Here is a 21,487-nt window from a genome sequence, read left to right as displayed (position 1 = left end):
CACACACACACACACACACACACTCCCCTCCCCCCCCCTCTCTCTCACACACACACACACACACACATGGAGAGATTGCTGCTTAGCAGCACTTATCATCAGGTCCTGTCATATAATTCTCAGAAGTCCTCATCCGTGCTCAGGATTCATCTCAGCTTAACTGTCCCCTCCCCAGCACTTTGTGGAAGAAGTCTTTGTATGTCAGAGGGCTCCGTAATTAAGAAGCTGGAGAGGCAGTGGGAGAGCAATGATGCAAATCCTGTCACTAATGTTTACGGACCCTGCAGCCTTGATAAAGCCACTCAGCTTTTCGGTGCCTCAGTTTCTTCATCTGTAAAAGGACAGAATAACATTTTCTACCTCACAGAGCTGCTGCGATCCTGCAGTAAACCATTCAATAAGCACTGCTTGTTATTTCTCTGTTCTTCCTTTTATGCATTTTTGCTAAAAGGTAAGACCATCCTAACTCCACAATTTCCTATATGTCATATCTCTGGTATGGAGGCATAAGACTCTCCTGCTTCTCAAAATGTGAACCATCACTAAAGAGGACACCCAGCTTATGACTACCACTTTCTCTTTTAGAGGACAAGTTAAGAAACCATGTTGGAAGGTACTGAAGCATCACCAGTAGGGAGACAGTTCTGCCCTACAAATCTCCCTCTCTTCTCTAAATATAGACACAAATATATAGATACAAGTACAAATATACAAATACACACACACATGACTTCAAGTGAGAATTTTAAAAGAGAGTTTTGGTTCATTTAACTACCTCTGGTCCCCAGTTTCTCAGTACATCACTCTCCATTGGCACATTAGCAATCAACATTTTATTTTGCTTTCAGAAGAAATGCTCACAAATATACCCAGTCCATTCATCCCAATGTTCAAGAATTGTCTTGGTGCACTCCCATTTTTAATTTTGCTAAATGAGCTTTTAAAATTCTATTCATATTTTAGAGTTTTGTTTTCACTTTTGTTTTTCAAAATAGGCTTGACTTGAGGTAAGAAACAGAAAAGCAGGATCTCAGTTCGCTTGGACACTTAGTGGCCTCTCCCAAATCTGTTGATCATGAGCAAAAACATTGTTCTTCTTCCAAGACCACTGTTAGTTTGATAAACTTCCTGGCTAGAACCATGAAGCCATAGTAATAAGGAGAAACTTCAACCTTGTGGTTACAAAATCATGGCACTCAATCGTATTAGGAATTTTTATGACTTAATATTATCAGAAGAAAAAGAAAGTTTTAAAGCTTTTGTGTCTAGCAATGAATATTTTAATACTTGCATATTAACCACATTAATATTAATATTTAATGTTTTTTGACTCACCAAGGTGAACTTAGTTATATTCTTGTGGTTGATTTCAATAATCCTTTCCTCAATGCTCAAAAATACCACAGAAACCTTAGTAAACCCTCCATAGCAAAAAGCATTTCCCTCCTCTTGCTGGCCTGAATTCTGACAGTTGGATCTTCCACTGAGGCTCAAAACAACTGCTCCTATCTGTTACAGCATTTGTGTACCTGGGTGGCTCAGTCGGTTAAGCGTCTGAGTTCAGCTCAGGTCACAATCTCATGGTTTGGGAGTTAGCCCTGTGTCGGGCTCTCCACTGTCAGCACAGAGCCTGGAGCCTGCTTCGGATCCTCTGTTGCGGTCTCTTTCTGCCCCTCACCCTCCTCTCTCTCTCTTTCTCTCAAAAATACAACATCTATGAAAAAAAGAAGTCATTCCCAGATTACAGATTAATTTATCCTTGTGGGTAAAAATGTGGCAGTTTACTGGAGGCTTTCCCCTTTTTTCTTCCCTGAAAAGCTGACCCGGGTACATTTCTGGAAAGGAGCAAGGAGGAGCGCCAGATGTAACTGGCATGTTTCCCGACTTACGTAGTGGTCCTGGGCTCACCTGACCATCCAGGGAGGCAGCGACAGTGGCCCGTGGTGGAGTGGCAGCCGTCCGCATGGCTACAGTCACAGCGCTCTGCACAGTTCAGCCCATACGTGCCATCCTGCGTGGGAGACAGCAACGAGGTCACGGAAATCCATGGGGGAAATGACAGGGACCTCACTCAATGACTTCAGACCCAGGATCTCCTTTCCCAAACACCTCTCAACAACATGCATTAGAATCAACTCTTCCCATGTCTTCCTGGCCCCTCAAATGGAGGTGACAGTGTTTTAAAATCACTCAAACTGGGGGTGCCTGAGTGGCTCAGTCAGTTAAGCCTCTGATGTCAGCTCAGGTCATGATCTCATGTTCCTGGGTTCGAGCCCCGCATCGGGCTCTGTGCTGACAGCTCAGAGCCTGGAGCCTGCTTCCGATTCTGTGTCTCCCTCTCTGTCTGCCCCTCCCTGCTCATGCTCTGTCTCTCTCTGTCTCAAAAATAAATTTAAAAACATTTAAAAAAATAATAAAAAAAATAAAATCACTCAAACTGTAGTTTTTGTCTAACATGATGGTCAATCCTATGAATGGTGAAACCAACTATGCCACTAGGCTAATAGGCACATATGCAAATCTTCTTCATCTTATCCCAAGCCACCAATCATAAAAATATTTTCTTTTGGGGCGCCTGGGTGGCTCAGCTGGTTAAGCGTCTGACTTCAGCTCAAGTCATGATCTCACGGTTCGTGGGTTCAAGCCTTGCATCGGTCTCTGTGCTGACAGCTCAGAGCCTGGACCCTGCTTTGGATTCTGTGTCTCCCTCTCTCTCTGCCCTCCCCCCACTCATGTTCAGTCTCTCTCTCTCAAAAATAAGTAAACAGTAAAAAAATTTTTAAAAACAATTTTCTTTTGCTCCTTAAGACAGTGGAAAGAGAGGACCCTGACTCACATAAAGAAGCTCTAAAATTAAAAGGAAATTGGGGTTCCTGGGTAGCTTAGGCAGTTAGGCAACTGACTCTTGGTTTCAGCACAGGTCATGATCTCACAGGTTGTGAGTTTGAGCCCTGCATCAGGCTCTGCACTGGCACCATGGAGCCTGCTTGCGATTCTCTCTTTCTCTCTCTCTCTCTCTCTCTTTCTCAAGCCCTCTCTCTCTATCCCTCCCCTGCTTGCAAGCATGCACACTACCCCTCAATATAAATAAATAAACATTTAAAAATAAAGAAGTAAAATTAAAAGAAAATCATAGTGCTAGCTGAATTAAGTTCATTTCCACAAACTGCCAGGCGATACAAAGAACCGCAAGGAGAAGTGAAAATCTTCTGTTGCTTTTCCTAATTAATATCCCCCCTCCACGAAGAAGTCTAAACAACAGGAGCATTCTGATTCCACCCAACAGAAGGCTGGAGTACTTGTTGGCACATACTCCTCCCCGATGTATTCCCAGGCCTTACTGTTTTCACATGCACATCAGTTTTGGTCCAACAGAGACAAAAGCCTTTGTGGATGTGACCATTTAGCCTGTGGGAGGAGAACGGATAGCTTTGCATATACAAGCCCTGCCCTTTCAGGCTAGACCCTGAAGGGCACTATAAACCTCCAGGGGGTTCACCATTACCAAGGGCAAGGAACCTGAGAACCAGCATAAAACAGGCTGTGGGTGTCGGACAGTTTAGTCATTTGTCTAGAAATTACTAAAATAAAAATTGGGCCCCATGATGTTTGCTGGGGCTCCGTGGCATTTAACTTGGCCACCACTTGAGCCACGTAAACCGTTATCAGGCTTCACTAAATCTTCTAATGCATCTAATATATTTTTTTAAAAAAAGGACAAGATTGTGCCAGGGGCTTTACTTTGTCTGTAATCAGACTGGGAGGGAAAGGTAGCCCTCCAGCCCGTCTCAGAGCACCGATCATTTGTTCACTGGTGGATGAGAGGCAGCGAAGCTTACTTCACTTTGTCTTAGGGGGTTGGAGGGCATGGAATAGCCCAGGGTGGGATGCTCTCTGGCTGGGAAATGAGTTGTTCTTGATGAGGGGGAAGCCCAGGGGAAAAGCAGCTCCCAGCGCAAGGGGCCCACTTTGGAGGGTGTGGGGGAGGGGGTCACAGTGTCATCTCACGGTCTCTCCCGGAGGCAGAGAACACACATCACTGAGAAAATGCTTAATAGCTCAGGAGGGGAAAAAAATGAGATAGGAAGAAAGAAAAATGAAAACGAGGGCAAAGAAACAGGCCAAGGGCTTCTGAGGAAGAAAGAGAAATCAGCATGTTACTGTGGAATGCGTGCCCCGTTCACAGCCTCTGTTTGCCCGCAGTAGACACGGTGTGGGGTTTCGGACTTTGAGTACCTCTAAAGTAGGTCAAGGGAGTCGATCAGCGTTGAAGGAGAGAAATCGTTGGAGCTTTTTGTGACTCTGGACATGCTTGTGTTAGCAGACGGCTGTGTCTAAACCTTTCACCATCCTGACGGGCATTTCTGTGATGCCGGTCACCACCCCCTTTCAATCCTCAGCCACTTTCCAACCACCCCCCCCCCCCCCCCCCCCAGCCGAGATGGGAGGGTTTCCATGATAATGGAAACGCAACATTTGGGGGGTTGACAGGTAGACGCTGGGTGTTTGACAAATGCTGTTGACTGGCTGCCACACAAAAAAATGGGTGTATTAGAAGAGAGAAAACAGAAAGGGCAGTGGGCGGGGGGTGGGAACGGGGGCAGAGGCAAAGGAAAAGAAGGGACTGATTCTCTCACAAAGCTACCTAACCGATTTCCACGTCTACTCCTTTTCCAATCCTGTGTCCCATTTGAGTTCAAAGACCTCAATTCTGCTACTCATTCCGTTGGGTTCCCACTCGCACACTGGAAACCAAGGAAAACTGCAACAATGGTGGACACTCTGCCTCAGCTCCCCGCAGGCCCCCCAGCTGGTTCAGACATACCTGGCAGGGAAGGTCACATTTTTCCCCGCGCCATCCAGGTGCACATGTGCACGTCCCGTCCAGGGTGTTGCAGGCTCCGCCATTGAGGCACTGGCAGGTTAAGTTACAGCTGAAGCCCCACGTACCACTGGGACATCTGATGGAGCAGTCCACCCCGTGCCAGCCTGTCATGACAAGAATGCCAGAGCATGGAGCAAACACAGGCAGCACGGAGTGTCACCGAGCCTCTCCAAGCCACGTTTCCCTTTAGAAACACGCTGGAGGTGCACAGTAGGGTCCCCGGCACAGAGAGCAACGGCCATGCCACCTACGGCCTCCATCAGCAGTGAGCATGGTACCCAGAATCCACCTGTGCTCTATGACTGGTCATGGATACCAAGACCAAGAAGCAGCACAGGGCTCCTGGGAGAAGGTACAGAGCGGGCACACCTCTAAAGCACAGGGATGCATCATGCACAACACTGAGTGTCTTTCCAGTTGAGGAAGTGAAATCTTTTCATGAGAGGGTGAAGGAAGATTAGTGTTTGAAAGAGCAAGCTCATCTTTAAACCTCATCTTCACCCGTGAACAGTGAGAATCCAGGAGCCTGGTTGTTGCAGTAGCTATAGACACATTTTGGTCCTCACGTAAAATTGGAGCTTGACTGCACATCTTGTTGTGACTCCGGGCCCATCAATTTAGGGACACTGATACATGTCTACTTGCTTACTTTTACCCGAAGCACAGAGACTCCTAGACTTTTGGAGCTGGTGGCAACCTCAGAGATGTTACGTGAAGCCCTTCTCTTGGCTCACAGAAGCATGGGACTGGCTGAGTTCAGATGCTGAATGTTGGCAAAGCTGGAGCTAGAACCCGAGTCAAGGTTTCTTCCCTGTGACATTAGGAGGTAACAGAATGAGGATCAAAGACTTATTCACCCACTTACCTGCCTTGCAGGTACAAGACCCATCCACAGGTGAGCAGACAGCATCGTTCTTACAGCCACAGAGAGCGGAGCAGTTGATCCCGTAGGTTCCCAGGGGGCATGGGATAGAGCAGTCAATTCCCTAGACAGGCATGGAGAGGAAAATGGATGCAATTTTGCTGAATGGAATAAGGCCAGCACAAAGAAACAAAAATACGTCTTGGCAATGCTCATTATAGTACCCTCTCTGATTTTAACGCTTGTATTTTTTAAAGTTGCTAAATGTCACCAATACGCACCTTTTAAAGCATCAAGGGCAATGCCAGCTTGCCTGTTTAGGATACAGCTATTAAATGGGGCTCAAAAAAGCCTGCCGCCTTCACTAGCTTTCCTTCCTAGCAAACACAAAACCCTTTTGTCCTGGCTCAGACGAGGAGATAGAGAACAATAAGCTACAAATTACAGTCAATAAATAAATACACATAAATATAAATTATACATTAAATGGCACAGCATCCTACACTTTTTGTATAATGTGTAATATGATTAGTGGGTGAAGCAAAGCAATGGAAAACACCCTCCGCTTACGGCATGATTCAATTTATTATCTGACAATAAGCCTAAAACACAGAAGTGGGCTATCAAGGATGACCAGAGGTCATCTCCGTCCAAAACAGAAGAGATTTAACACAGGGCTAATTCAAGGGCTCCACCAAAGAATACTGACATCGGGTAGAAAAGCCTGTAAAGACCCTCTCAACTCTGAGGCTTTATCACCTACTCCACACACGCCATGTTATGTGCTCTAGAATAATCATCAACATCTTCGTTGGTTAATACTGTCCTCTTTCAAAGGGGAGGAAATACTCAAGACCATCTTCCTTTAAAACAAAGATTCCTGAGGCGCCTGGGTGGTTCAGTCGGTTGAGCGTCCAACTTCGGCTCAGGTCATGATCTCACAGTTTGTGGGTTCAAGCTCCGTGTCAGGCTCTGGGCTGACAGCTCAGAGCCTGGAGCCTGCTTCCGATTCTGTGTCTCCCTCTCTCTCTGCCCCTCCCCTGCTCATGATCTGTCTCTCTGTTTCTCAAAAATAAATAAATGTTTTAAAAAATTTAAAAATAAATAGATAAATAAAACAACGATTCCTAATGCATAGTTAAGAAGTCCTAGAAACTAGGTAAAATTCTGCTTGATTGGCACACAGGCATATGTGCAAGGTCTAGTTTCTCAGAGCCACTGAAAAACCTAGAAACTGCTAAGCATCACATGCAAATACACAATAAATACTAACTCAATACATTATGTGCCTTCAAATTGCACAAAGTTAAGAAAAAAACATTAACAATGACATGTATCCTACTTGGAAAAGTCATTTCTTTGTTTCCTATCTAATATAGTAAAAGAATTATGGAAGGAAAAGAAAAAAATTATGTAAAGAATGATTAAATGACATGATATATATTAAGTAAATAATTAATATCAATGTACATTTATAGTTTTACCTGCTTTCCTGTCATTATTCTAAGGGAATGACTTACGTTCCTTATCAATACTTCTCTCTTTACTCTCCTTGTTAATGATGTGACCGGTTTTAGCACCTTCGTTTGTATGTCAGAAAAGGTCAAACACAGTATGTGGTATCAATATGCTCCACATTGAACCCCTCGGCTCCTTCCTTCAGAGCCACTCACTTTGAATCCCGGAGCACAGGTGCACTTTCCAGTCACACTGTCACAGTCAGCCCCATTTTGGCAGCTGCAGATCTGTTGGCAAGCTTCCCCGAAGAATCCAGGAGAACATGTTTCATTACAGTAGAGTCCCGACCAGCCCGGCTTGCAGGCACACTCTCCAGACATGGGGTGACAGCTGAGAGACACGGATGAAAGGAGAAAGTCACTCCCGGGTAAACATGACACCCAAGGGCCATGCAAATGGCACTTGAGCCATGAGCAATGCAAGGGTGGGTGATTGCACAGTAATTTAAATTTCATTCCCAGGCTTGCTATGATTTAATTAATTGGCCGAAACCCGATTGGTACCACAGAAATGTTGTGTGAAATCAGCACCATGCTCTAACAGGAAGGCGATCACAACCACATCCTTTTGTCTGGAACTCACTGTGATTTTCATAAACTGAAAGCACCAATTCAGTGAGAGGTCAACTAGATGAGAAGCCTTCAAGAACTACTCCATCCAATGAACAAGGCCAAATCAGAGAACCAGGGTGATGGCCAAGGGACCTTCTCTGCCTGATTCCTCTCTCACTTCCCTGTACCTGGTGGTGGTGCAGCTGTCTCTACCTGAAGCAGCAGCTGCTGTGACAGGCCAGGCAGCCAGCTGTCACTCCAGAGCAAATGGACACATCAGCTGCGCTGAGAGGCATGCGTTGGTGAGGCTGACACAATAGGGCACTCTGTGGCAAAACACATGTGCTTCTCGACACAGGAGAATCCCAATAATCACACCAGCTCCACTCACAGTCGGAAGATTGTTAAAGACGGTCTTCCTCCCCCGCAGTGGAGATAAACGTCTCCCGTTAATGAGAGCTGACAACAGAATCCACTGTCTGATCCAGACATTTGGTAAGTGACTCTCACCTGAAGACAACCGGTAGATTTTCTGCTCTTAGAAAGAATGATTTTCTGGGGAAGGGGAAGGCTGAGATCTAATTCCAGCTCTCTCACTACCTGGGTATCTTAGTGAAAACACACAATCTCTCGGGCCTGACATCCCAATCTGTCCAGCAAGGGCCTCAGCCACAGCCCTGTGGTTGGATACTTTGTTCCTCTGCTGCAATTAAGTGTCCACAAGCAAAGGCCTAGGCATCCATCAAACTCAGGGAATGTGCTATAAAGAAACACCCAAGTACCACCCTACATTGAACATGGGTTCTTGGGTATAGAAGGTTTGGATTTAAAAGGCAAGGGTTTGATGGGCGCCTGGGTGGTTCAGTTGGTTAAGTATCCGACTTCAGCTCAGGTCATGATCTCATGGTCTGTGAGTTTGGGCCCTGCATCAGGCTCTGTGCTGACAGCCCAGAGTCTGGAGCTTGCTTTGGATTCTGTGTCTCCCTTTTTCTCTGTCCCTCCCCAACTCATACTCTGTCTCTCTCAAAATAAATAAACATTTAAAAAAAACACAAGGGTTTGAGTCTCAAGTCTACTTACCTAGACCTCCTCAGATCTACATATCAGTTCCTTATCCTTCAGCAAACACCATGCACCTTCATCTCAAACTTAGTATGTCAAATACCAAGTCTTTGTTCTCCCCTGTCTTCATTCCCCAGGGTTTACTCTTACTTACCTCACTGGAGCAATGGCTACCAGCAGCCAGTCAGGTGTTTAAACCAGAAACCTCAGAGTTATCCCTGGTAATTCCTTTCTCATTCTCCTTATCTACTTCATCACTAGAACCCAATACCCTGCCTCCAGCCTCAGCTCTCCATCCTCCTTGTCACCATGCTACCCAAAGCCAAGGCCATCCATCTCTGAAAACTGGGATCACCTTATGCCTTCTAACACCAGCATTCACTCATGCCCTGCCACCTAAAAAGTAGATGTTATATAGCCTATCCTACTTGTTAAAAGTCTTCAAAAACTCCCCACTACCCTTAGGATAAAATCTATTCTGTCTAATATAGCTCAAGTGACCATGTAATTTATTATCTAAACCAGGACATTTTCAAGAGTGAAGAGGGAGTTATTCATAATTACATCAGGAGAACAAGCCCTAATCCAAACAGTCCCTGTGACCCTAGAAATAAGATCACCCTAAATACAGCCCACAGGTGTTTGTTATCTGGCCACTGCCTACTTCCCCAAACTCTTCGTTAGTCATTATCATCTCTTTATTACTACACTTAATTGCAGTGGATTTCTTTTTATTGATAAAAGCAGTGAGTGTTGTCAATGTAAGGCCATCACATGGGTATTTATTCCCTATGCCTAAAATACTGTTTCCCCTTTCTCTGCCTGGCCCTCTCCATTTGACCCATGTCTTCCTTCCCCTCTAGACCTGGGGTTCTCTGAGGGCAAGAATTAAGCATGTTTTATTAGCTTTCCCTGGCCCACAGTGGGCGCACAGCAAATACTGATTGAGTGAGTGGAAAAAGCTTGGCTGAGGGGTAGTGGGATTTGACTCTGAAGTCTTGTTTTCCACCATTGATCTGCTTCCCCCATACCTCCGAGTCATCCAGCAGTGCTGAATGATAATCTCTATACACCTGCACTGATAGGCAAGATTCACCGTAGAATTAGTTTTTAAAACATCAGAGTTGTGGCTGAAAAGGAACCATCACGAATGGCAGGGAATACTCACTCACGTGACATTTATGATGGTGCTGTAAGTCAATGCACAGGCTAGAGCTAATATCACACACTGCAATTGATGAGCACCATTTCATTTGATCCTCACACACTGCTTACGTGTTGGGTATGAACCCGCTTTATGGGGCAATGGGGACCTGGAATGAGTAATTTATTCAAAGCCCAACACAGGTAGGAGCAGAATCAGAACCAAACCCAGATTTATTTGTTTGTTTATACATCAAAGAAAAAGTTGGGTTAGAAACCTGCTAGGAGGGCTAGTGAAGGAAAAAAATGGCTAAAACTTAGGATTTAGCACAGATCCATGGGTCAGCAGGAGCAATAAAAGTCTGTACTGTGCAAAAGCAGGGGCACATTTAAATTAAAACTTCAGAAAGTCCCAACAGTTGAGAAAAGTCTTTCAAGCCATGGATTGGCTGAAGTAGTTGACGTCATTTCAACATACTGTTAAAAAAGACATCTTTTAGTAGAAATCATTACTTTACGTTGAAAAGTAGAAAATCATATTCATGGTATAGACGTAAATGTTAAATGAAACAGACAGTCTGGGGCCAGGGAATTGAACTAAGCTACAGGCAGGCACAGAAATTGATATTCGATGCCCCCCAGTGAGTATTAGTTCAGCACGCTGGTTCTCAGATTGATTGACACCAAAATTAGTATTCTGCAATTTGTAATTAGATGTAGGAAGCCAGAGCACTTTGGAGGCATCTGATGGGTTCTCATGCAGGCAGCTTAATTGGTAATGAGATTTACGTGTTGCTGTTAGAGCAGCAGACTGGAGGTTGAAGGGTGATACACTACTATCCACTTTCTTTCTAAAGAACAGATTGCTTTTGTGTACATGAAAACAGAATTATATGTGTGTAGGAAGATCTATCCTTTCATACACCTATGCAACCAGATATAAATACCCTAGTAAAAATTTCAGTTTAAGAGCAAATTATTACCAGTATCCAATACAATATTGGCTAAAATAGAATGAATCATCTGACTTCCTTTTATTCATTTCCTTAGATGTCATTAATGCTCAAATGTAATGGCAATTATGTGGCATTTGCAAATAAGCACATCCTGATTGCCCACAGCTATTAAAAGTCCTTATTAATAAGAGCTAACATACATATCCCATGTGCAATCTTAATAAATCTGGAATTGTATTTTCTGGGTCAAAATCAGTTTCACCATAAAAATTCGTTTTCAGCTGAAAAGTCCGAGTCACAGTGAATATCTTAAGGCTCTATAATAGTGCTATAACTGAAAACAGAAATGTCACTTGTAAATATATTTAGTTCAACCCTATGATAGACTGAAAAAATAATAATGGCTACACATTTTTTTGTACCTCCCCCTAGCAGGAGGTGGAATGTATTGAAACTGTAATTGGTGTGTGACCTGTTTTGACTAAAGGGATATTAGCAAATATGACATAAGCAAAGGTCTGACAAGTGTTGGCATATTGGGGTTTCTCCATCTCTTGTTGCTTTTGGAAGCCAGTCATTATGAAAAGAAGCCCAGGTTCATGGGCTAGCTGCTGAAGGCATGTGCTCAGGCACCCATTGACCAGCCAAACACTAGACAAGTGGGGGAAGAATTCTAGGACCAATCAACCTCTAGTTGGTCTGCCAGCTGAATATTGGGAAAAAAGCAGAAGAACCAGCAAGATGAGCTCAGCTCAAATAGTCAAGCAAAAAAATCAACCGCTGGGGTGCCTGGATGGCTCAGTCAGTTAAACATCTGAGTCTTGATTTCAGCTCAGCTCATCATCCCAGAGCTGTGGAACTCAGTCTTGCATCAGGCTCTGCACTGACAGCACGGGGTCTACTTGGGATTCTCTCTGCCCCTCCCCTATGCACACATGTGTGCTCTGTCTCTCAAAACAAATATAAACATAAAAAAAGAAAAAAATCAACTGTTAATAAATAATCATTGTTTCATACCACTAAGTTTTCTGTAATTCTTTTTTTAATACAGTAAAAGCTAACTGACGCAAACTCCTACCCAGATATGTGAATGTAATACATGTCAATATATAAACTCATGTAACTCAACATTTACCTAAAGACAATATAAACTAATAGTATGTATTGCTTAAGTTATCTCAGTAATTAAAATGAAAAGTTTAGGATACATATACATCATGAATTAAGTAAGCTCCATTAGCTTGATTAAACGGTAAAATGAGGGGCACCTGGGAGGCTTGGTCAGTTACATATCTAACTCTTCATTTCCACTTAGGTTGTGAGTTTGAGCTCTGCATCAAGCTCCATACTGAGCATGGAGCCTGGTTGGGATCTTCCCTCTCTTCCTCTGCCCCTCTCCCCAACTAGCATTCACACTCTCTCTCTCTCTCTCTCTCTCTCTCTCTCTCTCTCTCTCTCAAAAGAAAATTTTAATGGTAAAATGAATAAGCTCGATTTTCAATTAATACAAAGACTTACTGCCTCTTGGTTCAAAGGAACCTTGTGTTTCCAGGAGTTTTACATTGACATTGAAGGTACACGAGTCAGATGGGTGGTTCCCACTGTGAATTCAACAAGACGGAATCACACCATCAACATTCAACTAGTTTTAAATAAAATTTGCAAGAGGTTATTTTTAAAAATAGCATTTAGGGAAACACTCCATAGGCCAATTGTTTGTAAGGTGATTATCTGTTATACATTGTCAGACAGGTTGTAGTGTTCCTTTGATCTATGTGATTGTCAAATAATTTCACGTAAATCTTTGGGAAAGCATATGTGCTTAGGTGCATGTGACCTATGTGACAATTACCAGGGTAATGCCAGTCAAGTAACTATCCAGGTAGACTCTGCCACTCCTAACATGATACCCAATTCCAACAAAACCAACATCCTCTCTGCTTCTCCAACTCTTTCCATAGCACAGCTATGCTTATGCTATGCATACGTTTACTAATCTTTTTGATGTCAGACTGCATACAATGAAGCAGCACTCTGATACTAAAGTATTCTTAGTGTCCCTACACGAGGCTTACCTTTTGCTGGGACAAGCCTTCTACACCACAGGAAAGGTGGCCATACTCATGGCTTGTCCCTAATCCTGCCTGCTCCTTAAACACAGAGAATTGGAAAACAATATTCTGCAGAGATTATTCATTTTCACTCCCAACATGTTGCTTGAGATACACTGAGAATGCATTTCCTCGATATGTCCCCCTAAAGCGTACTCTAAGCAGTTTCTCTCCCTCTCTCTTTCTATCTCTCCCTCATAGTATAAAGTCCACTTTTTCATTCCTAACAATGGTTTAAAGAAGAAACCAACCACAGGCTTCTATTTACATTTACCTGTTATGCATTTGAGATTTGAGGTGGCCACAAGTTACCTTTCTGGAGTATAAATGAAGTCACAGCTGTGCTGAATGCAAATAAGTAATTCTTGTAACATTTGAATTGCTGTATAATGTGCTACATTTTTGTCAGACCCAACGTTTCCAGCAGTCTGCAAAGGAGACCCAGAATTCTAAGTGCTAAGTATGTGGCCCTTGGGGAGGGAGAGGAAGAACGGGGGTGGAAAGACATTTTCAGGCAAGGCAGGCAAGCAACACTAGGGTGGGTGGGATCACAGTTTCCTGTTCTGAAATTCTCTGAGAGATTTTTGAGCTAAAAGACCCCTGTGAGTCCCATGTCAGGGTAATCAATTCTGAAAACATATTTCACATGTGACAGCCACATGCAAAACGCTTTTAGGGAACTTCCACCAGCATACTCTCTTTCTACACAGATGTGCGGTCAAGTCGAAGATGCTGCAGTGAGAACCATTTTTGTGATATTTTTACGTACCACGCTGGGCTTCACTCATGTGTCTCATTGCATCTTTGCTTCTAAGGGAATGTCACAGAATCCCTCTCTGAGGGAAACGTTCTGCTAACCTCAGCAAATTTACGTTTTGGCAATGGCCATTAATGGAGAATAGAATTTGATATCCAGCCAAGAACATCTACCAATTTGAGCACTTCTGACTCGGACTGTCACCCACTAAGGGAAGAAGCCTTCCCCTGACCTCATGCTTCCTCCGCAGGACGACGCAGAGGCAGGCCGGGTCTCCGGGTGGGCATCGCTCTGTCAGTCTCTCCTTCCAAAGAGGGGACACCACAGGTCAAGCTTTAATGGGACACATCCTTCCAGGGGTGGCTCAGCCTCACCTATGAGTGTTGTCCAGGTGGCAGGGACACCACTTGTCACATTTGATGCCATACAGCCCTTCTGGACACAGGCGCGCCTCACAGTACTCGCCAGCAAAGCCTGCTTCGCAGAGGCACGAACCGCTCACGTGGTAGCATTTGCCTCCGTTGACACACCGGCAGGGCTCCGCGCAGCGAGCTCCGTACGTGCCAACAGGACACTCGTCCTGGCACCTGTCAAGCAGGAGGCGGGAGCAGAAGACAGATGAGTCAGTGCCACGTAAAAATAACAGTCCGTTCTGATAGGCTTCGTGCTGGATAAACTGAAACTGCTTTTCACATTTGGTTTATTCTTTTCCCAGCAGTCCTGTTACAGGTATAAAAGCTGTAAACTGAATTTCTGGGGCTACAGAGAGTATTAATAGCAGTATGAGATGTTCAAAGGAATAAGAAAACCAAAACCAAAATAGAATTATGAACTTGGCACAAGAAGAATGTTCTTTACCTAGAGCTTGCTAAATAGATATAGATATAGCACTAGAGGAGATACCAAAAAAGGGTGAAGAGTAATTGCCCAAATTAGGAAATTAAAATATTAAAATATTCACTCTCCATATATTAAAGATAAAACTTTGTCACATATTTCAAACAATGTTAATTCTCTTGCCTTTCATGGCAGTATCAATATTCAATCTCAGCCATGTGTCTGCTCTTTTCAAAGTCAAAAGGCAATAATTGTCCCTCATTTAGAAACTTATGCGTTTAATAAATACAGTCTTCTTTAGATCTAGGGAAGTCAGAGCTATTGCAGTCAGGTTTCCTTGATTCCAACTGAGGAACTCTTGCCAGGAGCGTTAGAGACGCGTGAAGTTTCACAGCACAAATTTTTTTGTAAAGTGGGGTATTGTCCTCTGTAAGAAGGGTTGACAAATAGCAAGAAAAAATATCAGGTCTCAAAAACTTACTTTATCTTTTGAAAAATAACATGAGAGTCTGGTCCCCAAGGAAGAACAGGCTCTAGATAAACTGGATCAGGTGGGAAACAAAGTGGCCAAAGGAAGTATGGTAGAGGAGAGAAAATCACCATCGCTCCAGAGAATGCATGACTGGTTGTCCAACCCGCCAAGTGTCTTTGGGACCTGGCAAGGTGACTTCACGGAGCCTTCCTGCAACAGAAGGAGCACTTCCTGCCAAGGGAGAGGGAGAAGGGGACTCGTCTAGCCGAGCGCTGGCCATAAGTTGGGTACACTTTGTGGATATCAACAGACACTTCCCATGTGGCTCTCATGTCATGCCAGGACCAAGGTCAAAAATGTAGGTCAGCACTACATTTTTTTTTTAGATCAGTATAATGTAAACAACAAGTGCATAATAATGAATTCAAGGATACCTAAAGGCACTGGCAAAGGGGCTGAAAAGCAAACATTTCCCACAAGGCTTTGCATATGTTTTATGGGGTGTGATGAGTAACAATACCAAGAGTGGCTGGGATTCTATTTAAGAGTAGAAAATAAATCTCCAGGTCCCTTTGACACTTTTCTGGTCAGGCTGGGCTCTAGCACATATTTCATGAGACAGAGAAAAGGAAAGGGGCCTCCTGTGAACTTGGTTTCACCTGACTCTCAAGACATCTTTAGGTATGTTTGTCAATAGGCAAAATCTTCAGATCAACTGCTCACCAAATCATTGGCAAAGTCCTGCAGTAACTCTCATTTAGCATAAAACCAGACGTGGGTTTTAAAGTTACCCAGGAGTATACCTATTTTTAGACCAGAGTATTTTTAAAGGGTGCTCTATTTTTAACTTGTTAGAAGCTTTAATTAGCCAAGTCACTAGTTGATTCCTTAAAGATGTAAACTTTGGAGAAAGAAATGTTGAGGTATAACAAATCGGCCTCGTCACGGCTCAGCTAAAGGATGGTAAGACAACTTTGCAATCTGTCCAGATTTTCCTACAATTCATTACCAAAAAGATAAACAAGATAAAATAAGATTGCTTTCTCTCTCTTATATGGATTTGAAAACAAACACAGGTTCCTGGGTGGCTCGGTCAGTTAAGCGGCTGACTTTGGCTCAAATCATGATCTCACAGTGTGGGTTCGAGCCCCATGTCTGGCTCTGTGCTGACAGCTCAGAGCCTGGAGCCTGCTTCAGATTCTGTGTCTCCCTTTTCGACAGTCCCCTGCTCATGCTCTGTGTGTCTGTCTCTCAAAAATAAATAAACATTAAAAAAATTTTTTTAAAGAAAAGAAAACAAACCCAAATGTGGAGCTTTAGGATCCACGATTTTAACTTAGCAAAAAACTTAGCTCTAAAAGTGGGTGAACTGAGTATAGCTCGGAAGCCTAGAAAAAACGTCCGCTGCCAAATGACAGGGAGCCAGTGTGTGTGTTTCATCTTGGCAGAGGCTTCCTTTTCTTTGGGAAAACAAAATCCATAATCGCTGGACCTCGACCATATTTACCTTTCTAACCTATCATAAAACATAGTACTAGTTTGTGTTATAAATGGCAAAAAGCCATTTGAATTTTACTTACTAAAGTAGCCATTATGTAAATCTCCCTGCATAGTCTCCTTCCTTTTTCATCCATGTTGCACTTGTAAGAGAATCCTGTTAATAATAGTTATGTCTGTTTTCATCTACCAAACCAAGGTGGTAGGGTATCTTTCTGGAAGTAGACATTTTCCATCGTGAAAATAAAAGCAATCACAAAGTAGCTTATCCCTTTCAGGTTGGCAGAGTTAAAAAAGTCTTTGTCAACCAGACTTATCTCCCTTTTGGTCCCCTTTATCTAAAAGAAGCATCATTTTCAATGAATGTCATGGCCTTAATGTTGGTTTTGTGGTCCCAGGCAGAACAACGAAAAAAAAAAAAAGCTATCTTCGGAATTAGTAAGAGAGGTAATAGATTTTCTTAGGAGACATGGCAGAGAGGCTGATAAAGATATAGCAATAAATATTAGCCACAGGAGAAATATAGAAATTTGGAGTTTATATATTTTTCATTTTTTTTGTTTTTGAATAATGCTTGGAATTGGGGGGGGGGAGGAATGGATAAGCTTTAAGTAGAGATAACAAACTATGACACCAATTCCCAAACCAATGAGGGTCACAGGCTTCTTTTAATACCATTTTGATTATTGTATGGCATCTTCTTACAAATGGATGGAAAAGGAAGTGAGTTAGCATGCAAGGGGCAGCAGCTCCTTTCTCCCTGATCCTTTTGAGCAGGTCCCTCCCTAGAGTGCCTGGAATTATTGGGCCAAACCGTGATTTAGTGTAAAAGAATCGCATTCCTCATTAAACCTGGGATGGAGGGATCAGCTGCCTGCCTTTCAATCATCTGGAACTACTGCTCTGGGCAAAGTAGAAAAAGTGCTGGAAAACAGCCAACTTTTCCTCAATCCTAGATACCAGAAAGTTCCCCCACTGGAGACCAGTGCCATACCCCCCTAATTCCTGTCTGTAATTTCTGACTTTACCTCCTTTGATCCACATTCATTTTTCACTTGCGTGTTAATAGGGAACACAGGCATGGCCAGACAGTCCTGGCTTCACCTTAACAGAGCGCCTAACTGAGGCACACATCTCTCCATGCAGCGCTTACGGAGCACCAGTTACTTGAAAGGACCCCAAAGGCCTGAGCAATTCCATGGCGACCCATTAGCATTAAGAACATTCTTTGACTCCCTTCAGAAGAATTTGTTTGAGAATCTGGAAGCCACCAGATGGTAGGATATCTTTCTAGAAGTAGACATGTTCTATCCAGAAAATAAAAGCTACCATGATATAGTTTACACCTTTCAGGTCAGCGAACTTGAAAGTCTTTGTCAAACAGTCTGATCTCCCTTTTGGGGATATAAGGGATATATATAGATATGTGTATCTTCCTTCTTGTCTGGTTGTGCCACATGACAGTTCCAAACCACAATGTCCTCCTATCCTGTCCACAAGCCCCAAGGACTATTATCTGGTCATCCCATGAGCCACTCTGCCTGCCTACCAGGTGTCTGTTTTGTTTGTTCTGCTTCCACTCTGGCTGGCAGTGCATGCCCACATCCTGGGAACGCTTTGTGGGAAGCTGCCAGTGGTGGTACCTGCTCCCCCAGGCGGCAGCCCTCTGGTCTAACCTCGGGAATCGAGTTGTGCTGACTTCTCAAAACAGGGAAATGCCACGGCCCCGGGCCCTCAAAGCTGCTGTCACCACAAACTGCCCCAGAGCCACTCATTTTCCCCTATCGTGGTGACAAATGGGCACGCTGTGTGTGTATATGTCCAGAACCCAGATGGGGATGGTATAATTAAAAACAGAAATCATGTCATCAGTTCACCAGAAAAATGATAGTCATCAGAACAACAACTCAAGATGGCCCCTCTTCACCTTCCTTGTCTTTCTTTGGCTTGTGCCTTCTTTGCCTTAATCGAAAATTCACCTAGAAACGAGCAGTTATTCCCTCTCCCCTGCATCTAAATAAGGTGAGTCTAACTCTGCCTTACAAGTTTGTCTTATATGTTTGTTGTTTTATGTTGCCTCAGATTTGAGACTTAAACCACTAGAGGACAAGAAAAACGATTAGACAGCTGATCCTCAAATAACATGGGTTTAGAATGTACAAGTTGCTTATGTGCAGATTTTTTAAATAAATACAATATGGTACTGTAAATATAGTTTCTCTTAGAATTTTCTTAACATTTCCTTTTCTTTAGCTCACTTTATTGTAAGAGTATAGTAATACATACAACATACAAAATATGTGCCAATTGACTGTTTATATTATCACTAAGGCTTCCTAAGCAGTATTAAGTATTGAAGGAATCAAAAGTTATATATAATTTTTCAACTGAATAGGGGGTCAGCGCCTCAAACCTCTGAGTTTTTCAAGGGTCTGTATTTAATTTTTTTAGTGCCCTAAAATATTAGACAAAGCTATTATCTTCATCTATCCAAAATACAACCAAAAGCCAGAATGTAGGTCACAAAAACTTTTTGAGAAGCCCAGTTACATATTCTGAAAACCATGCTCTGAAAGGTGTCAATAATTTGCAACATCAAAAAGTAAATGTAAAATAAATAATTACATTAACAAAAGCCTTCATTAAAGGCTTTTCATTAACTTTAAAGAAGTTAAACAGATAATACTAACAAAAGTTCCTAATAAAAACAGGCATTAAAAAACACTCAAGCATGCAAAATTTTACTAAAAACCAGTAACAAACATGAAACTATATTGAAGCCATTTTCAATAAAATTAGGAACAAGACAGGAAATTCCCAGTGTTACCTCTGTTTGTCAACACTGATTTAGAGGTTTTGATTAATGCAATTATTTCAAGAAAATGAAACGATCCTTATAATATTGAAAAGTAGAGACAAATATCTTTTTTTCTGTACGTGATAAAATAACTTTGGTGTTTTCTAAGTAACATTTGAATTAATTTAAAATGTTGGTAGAGAAACTAAATAAAAACACTGAAAATCAAGCATGTCTTTATCCTGAAATAGCCAATTAGAAACTGAAATGGATTTTCCAAAAAACACAAAATTCTTAGAAATAAATTTAATAAGAAAGTGCAAATTCTAAGTTGGGAGGGAATGGGGGTAAGGGGTGGGCCACGCTGTAGTATCTAATTAAAAGTCAAAAACTTAGATGAGAAGGTTGAAGAAATTCTTAGGTCACAGATATCATCAAAAGATAATATTAGTTAATTTTTATTTGTTCCCTGGACATCACTCAAATTGACAATCACTAGTATTTATACAGTTCAGAGAAATCACTCAACTATAATAAGAGCTAATATTTGTAAACCTCCGCCTGTTGTAACCACTTTAGTGTACTTATTGAATCCTGATAGCAACCCCAAAGGAAAGTAAAATTATTATTTGAACATTAGCGATAAGGATGTTTCTAAGGACACAGGTTCCAAAAATGTTTGTTGTGAGCCATTATAATCTCCTATGGCTCAAGTCTTTTTTCTTCAATTGTAACCACACATAAGCTTGGTTATCTGGTCTTTCAGGATGTAAGAGAACGAGCAAATGAGAAGGAGTAAGGTGGGCAAAGCCGTCTAGGTTAACACTTTACTATCTAATACAAAACATGACAGTGGATGGAGGAGCCTGGTGAACACAGCCATTCATTCACTCTTAGAGTCTTAGAGGCCACCAGATCTTACTCGGTCACTGCTACACAGGGAAATGACTGGTATTATTTGTTTTAAGTTTATTCACTTCTCTTTTTTTTTTTTTTTTGAGAGTTTAACATGAAAAAATATTTATTCCATAGATCTCTTTAACACGCTCTTACTTTCTACCTTTTTGGACATATGTGATGTTTTCTTTCTTTCTTTCTTAATTTATATCCAAGTTAGTTACGTATAGTGCAACAATGATTCCAGGAGTAGATTCCTTAATACCCCTTACCCATTTAGAACCGCCCCCACAACCACTAGAGCAACCCTCTGTTTGTTCTCCATATTTAAGAGTTTATATTATCAATAAGGGTTCCTAAGCAGTCATTTTGGAAATGACTGGTATTCTTAATGGGATACTGAATCATAAGAAGCTTATGCCCAGCACACTTTTTAAAGCTAACCAGATACATGTTCAATTTTAGAATAAATCATCAAAAAATATTTAAAATGTAAAAAGTTTTGGTGTCTGAACTGGCTGGCCACTCAGCTGTGGAGCACAACACATTTATCATGGGTTCTGAACAGCTGTGATTTTACTTGTTTATTTTATTGCTCTAATTCTTCAATTCACCATCACTGTCTAGGGTTCAGTTTCTACTCACTGAGTTGGGAAAGAGTCTGACAAACGCATTGATACCCTACAGATGCCTCTGGAATATTGTAGAATAGCCACAGATATGTGGTACCAAAGGTATTCCCTGGGCTCTTCAAGCTTTCCTTTCATGCCATTAGGAACAATCAGAGAAAGATAAGACTATCCCTTACCGTTCTCCTGTGTATCCCGGGCTGCAATGACATTGGCCTGTGGCAACGTCACACGTCCCTCCATTATGGCACTGACATTCTTGTGAACAGTTCTTTCCAAAGCGACCTTCAGGGCAAGGCTGACCACACACTGTGCCCTGCATTCAAAGAGATTTGGAAAATTACATGGGCCTCCAGCCAGGGAAGGACTAAAGGAGGAGGGAAAGAAGAAAGGAAACAAAGGGAAGAGGAGATAGGGGAACAGGGCTGCAAGATAATTAGATCAAGGGGGTTTTACTCTGTTCATCGTCTGAAAAATGTTAGAAATTTAAATGCACTTATGTACTTGGTAACC

General features: G+C 42.4%; 1 protein-coding gene across 1 annotated transcript in view; it reads right to left on the bottom strand.

The window, feature by feature from the left end:
- The window catches only part of MEGF10 (multiple EGF like domains 10), a 171,714-nt gene that overhangs the window by 34,609 nt on the left and 115,618 nt on the right, over positions 1-21,487 (bottom strand). The window contains exons 8-13 of the mRNA XM_029942159.1: positions 21,154-21,290; positions 14,220-14,432; positions 7,421-7,595; positions 5,751-5,871; positions 4,826-4,989; positions 1,909-2,011 (exon numbers count right to left, since the gene is read on the bottom strand). Of these exons, the coding sequence (XP_029798019.1) occupies positions 1,909-2,011; positions 4,826-4,989; positions 5,751-5,871; positions 7,421-7,595; positions 14,220-14,432; positions 21,154-21,290 (913 nt within the window). The remainder of the gene's footprint in view (positions 1-1,908; positions 2,012-4,825; positions 4,990-5,750; positions 5,872-7,420; positions 7,596-14,219; positions 14,433-21,153; positions 21,291-21,487) is intronic.

Source organism: Suricata suricatta, chromosome 6 (genome assembly GCF_006229205.1).
Source record: "Suricata suricatta isolate VVHF042 chromosome 6, meerkat_22Aug2017_6uvM2_HiC, whole genome shotgun sequence".
Classification (NCBI taxonomy): domain Eukaryota; kingdom Metazoa; phylum Chordata; class Mammalia; order Carnivora; family Herpestidae; genus Suricata; species Suricata suricatta.
This window is presented reverse-complemented; position numbering and strand designations above follow the sequence as displayed.